At 42.0% G+C, this 4118-nt stretch overlaps 1 protein-coding gene across 4 annotated transcripts in view; it reads left to right on the top strand.

The window, feature by feature from the left end:
• The window catches only part of abca2 (ATP-binding cassette, sub-family A (ABC1), member 2), a 199252-nt gene that overhangs the window by 17415 nt on the left and 177719 nt on the right, over positions 1-4118 (top strand). For 3 of the 4 annotated variants that reach the window (XM_034871884.1, XM_034871882.1, XM_034871881.1), the window contains exon 3: positions 1048-1050. The exons of the other annotated variant lie outside the window; for it this stretch is intronic. In XM_034871884.1, coding sequence (XP_034727775.1) covers positions 1048-1050 — 3 coding nt within the window. The remainder of the gene's footprint in view (positions 1-1047; positions 1051-4118) is intronic. 4 annotated transcript variants of the gene reach the window in all.

The raw sequence follows: 4118 nt of genomic DNA, 5'->3' as shown, positions 1-4118 counted from the left end.
TATCTGTAAAGTGTCTTGAGATAACTCTTGTTATGAATTGATACTATAAATAAAATTGAATTGAATTGAATTGAAGTTGTGAGACAGTAGTGTGAATGACGTCAGCAGCTGCCTCAGCATCAGCAGATGGTGGAACGCAAACAGCGATCACCTTGGCGGATGTAAACTCCCTCAGCAGATAGTACGGATGCAACCCCACAGCCAGCGGTCCAATGTCTTGGCTACAGAAACATTCCTTCACATTCACATGTCCGGGATTGAAACACTTTTCACTCACATAAGTGCAGCCATGTCCCGATAAAACACAGTATGCTGCACTCACAGAACTCCCTCTGGGTTTTAATAAGCGTTGCAAGTTTGTACGTCTTATTTCCCAGAGACCGTACATTCCCCATAATATTTGCTGGGACAGCAGGCTTATGTTTTCTGTTTTTGCCTTACATTTTATTCTTCCTCTGCAAGCCCGGCATCTCTTCCGTAGTTCCTGTTGGATTTCAGGCTTGGCCCCCCGAAGCAGCAAAGGTTCACACAGCGCTATCAGCTGATCGCGTGTGTAAACAATAGTCTCGCTGCCTTATGTGTATCTCGTAGTTATAAAAAACCACCAAAGTAAGAATAGAACTAAGAGGAAAGTTTCAGAGTTGACAGAAGTAATTTCAACACAGATGTTCTAAGTGACCATTAAAAAAAAAGAAATGCACTTAAAAGACCAAAAAGTGACTAAAAACACAAAAAACATGTATACTTCAGGAGCTGCTGCAACAAGCTTCCACACAATACAGTTCCATCTTGCCAAAGTAGTTGGGAGGGATTTGTGTCCTTTGTTCACCTTTTTAATAATGTGCTACGCTGTCCTTGAGTTGATTTTGTTCTGTTTAGTTCTCAGTGCACCTGTAGCAATTGTAGCACCCAATTTATTTTGATGGTCTTCGTCTTGGTTGTTTTATTTCACCTTTGTCTTGTTTTGTTGTTCTTTCTTTCTCTCTTTCTGGCTGTTTGTTTGTTTCCTGTGCGTGATGCATGTTCTCAATATGTTGGATGGACCAGTGTGTAAGTTTTATTATCACTGAATTATATCCTCACACCTGATCCTGACTGACATGATACATTAATTAATCTTTTGGTTAACACTTAACCAGGATGTTAATCCTGTTTTGTGGTTGTGTATCTATGTTTGTGTGAATATAAACTACATGTTCCCCTAACCCTGATCCATACTTTGTATCATGAAAGTCCTGCAGACACCTACTGTAGCCCAAACTTCCACAGAAGAGGTTTTGAATATTTTGCTAGGTGATTACATTTCTGTCTTTCTGTTGTCTGTCTGCGGCCAGATTTTGTCAGTGTAAAAGACTTTACAGGTGTGTAGTTGAAATCAAAATAAAGGTAGAGTTCAGGGAAATGGGTGTGCTCCGAGCAGTAGGAAGTAGCGCCGTAAAAAGTAGAAAAGGGGCCTGAGTCCTGGATGACTCCAGTTTCCTGATGTTAAACTCAGACAAAACTGAAGTTATTGTACTTGTCCACGAACATCTCTGCAGCTGGTTATCTAAGGATATACTGTAGCTACTCTGGATGGCATTGATCTTTGATCAGAATTTAACCTTAAACACCCCAAAAAAAAACCTGTTTTTTTTCAAAAATGACACATTGTGTCTCAAAATATGAGCAGAGGGCCCTTACTAGTCCATGCATTTGTTACTTTAACGCTGGATAATTACTTATTATCACTTTGCTCCAATAAATCCCTTAAGAATCTCCAATTGATCCAGAATGCTGTTGCATGTCAGGAGAGAAGCTAGGAAGAATAGATAATATTTGTTATGCTTTTGCGCATCCTGTCCCTCTATAACTCATATTTAACTTGATTCTGAGGTGTTTAACATCGTGACTGTGTGACGTACTGTATATTCGCAGCTTGCTGGTCAGAGAGGACAGATGTCAATGAACTGAAGTTAACACCTTCAAATTAACATTTCCCAGTAACCCTCAGACGAAAAATCACTTGGCAATTGATTACTTAGATCTTTTTATTGCTAAAATACCTCTGTGTTACTCAACCATGTTTGAAATCCTGTGTAGGAAGTCTAAACCCAGATCTGGGTTTGGACTGACTAAAGACATTGGAGTTTCTAACTTTAATGCTCTCTTCAGTCATTCTGAGGTTTGCTGGAGTGTAAGGGCAGCTTTAGTTTCTATTCTAGGATCAAATTCATGAGCCTTCTGTTACTGTACTTAATTGCTGAACTTTATTAACTTTAATATGTTGAAAAAGAGCAATATACAAAGGACGTAAATAAAAGTCCAAAAATAACCAAAACAAACAAAGTCTTTTAAGGCATAAACAGATATTCTCACATAATTAAAATAATGAGATGGTAGAGTTTAATTTCTCCTGAGAATTACTCAATCTCTAAATTGAAGACCTGGGTTTGTTTTCTCTCCCTTGAGGCCCTTATTCTTTTGTTCTGCATATTCTCCTGAATTGTTGGAGTTTGTCAGATACACAGTTTTAGGTGTTTTATAATTATGCACTCTTTTAACAACAGTGCTCTGGATTGTACCGGATAATGAGTACATTTGAAAAATAAACTAAGAAATAATTGCACTTTAAGCATAGTTCTTACTTATACTTACGCCTACTACCCCTCCTGGGGCATAGGCTGCCGGCAAGGGTTCTCCAGGCACTCCGGTCCTGTGCGATTTTCTCCAGTTGTCCCCAAGAGTGGCCTGTTCTCTTGACGTCAGCGTCCAGGTCTCGACGCCAGCTGTTTACGGTAAGCGTACCTGACTCATTTCCGTTTCCTGTGCCTGTGTGTTGATAGCGTGTTGGTTGCTCACTAAATACCAGTTCAGTTTGTTGGAGTTGCTATTACAGCGGCTAACTGTCCGCTAAACACTTATTTTTATAGCAGTTCTGCATACGCACTCACATATCTTCTTATTTTTTTTGCGACTTTTGTTAAATAACAGCTGTTTTAACGCTTGGTAGCTAACGCTACCGTACTTTAGCTTAGCTGCTAGCGACTTTAGCCTAGCAGTTAGTTATGTCGGCCCCCTCTCCTCCTTTCTCCTGCTCGATGTGTGAGATGTTTAGTTACTCCTCTGCATTCTTTAACGGCAATGGCGTGTGTAACAAGTGTAGTTTATTTTTGGACGTGGAGGCGATGTTTAGTGAGTTAGAAGTCCGGATCCGCACCATGACAGATCAGTCGTTAGTTACTGTAGCTAACCCCCCCTCGGTAGTCGCCGAGGGCCGGCCTGAGTTAGCCTCTGGTAGCCGTCTCCCGGCATCTCCTGGGCGGCCAGGTCATAGTGCCTGGGTGACTGTGCGAGGACGGGGAAGAGACAGTCATAAGCTTTCCAAGGCGTCGGACCTCCACCAGCCTGTTAGCGTTTCTAACAGATTTTCCCCACTCAGCAACACACTCGCTGAGAAACCAACTCTGATTATCGGCAGCTCTATTTTGAGAAACGTGAAGTTAGCGAAGCCGGCAGCCATAGTTAAGTGCATCCCGGGGGCTAGAGCGGGCAACGTTGAGTATTATTTGAAACTGCTGGCTAAGGATAAACGTAAAAACAGCAAGATTGTTATTCACGTTGGCGTTAATGACTCCCGGTTACGGCAATCGGAGGTTACGAAGATTACTGTTGAATCGGTGTGTACATACGCGAAGTCAATGTCAGACGCCGTAGTTTTCTCTGGACCACTGCCAAATCTCACCAGCGATGACATGTATAGCCGCATGTTGTCATTTCGCCGCTGGCTATCGAGGTGGTGTCCAGATAATGATGTGGGCTTTGTGGATCACTGGCAGTCTTTCTGGGGAAGACCTGGTCTGATTCGGAGAGAGAACGGCATTCATCCCACTTTGGATGGAGCTGCTCTCATTTCTGGAAATCTTGACAGGTTTATTAGTGGACCTGATCCTTGACAATCCATAGTTGGGACCAGGAGGCAGAGGCACAGTCTAACACACTTCTCTGCTCCTTTATTCCAGGTGTTACCTAGTAAAAAACCCATAGTGACGGTGTCTGCCCCTCGACCATTGAAATTATTTAAATCAAAGGTAGACAGTAGAGGAGCTGTGCATGAAAACCTCATAACAATTAAAACCACA

Source organism: Etheostoma cragini, chromosome 5, assembly GCF_013103735.1.
Source record: "Etheostoma cragini isolate CJK2018 chromosome 5, CSU_Ecrag_1.0, whole genome shotgun sequence".
Classification (NCBI taxonomy): Eukaryota; Metazoa; Chordata; class Actinopteri; order Perciformes; family Percidae; genus Etheostoma; species Etheostoma cragini.
Note: the sequence above shows the minus strand (reverse complement) of the source record. Positions and strands in the feature narration are given on the sequence as shown.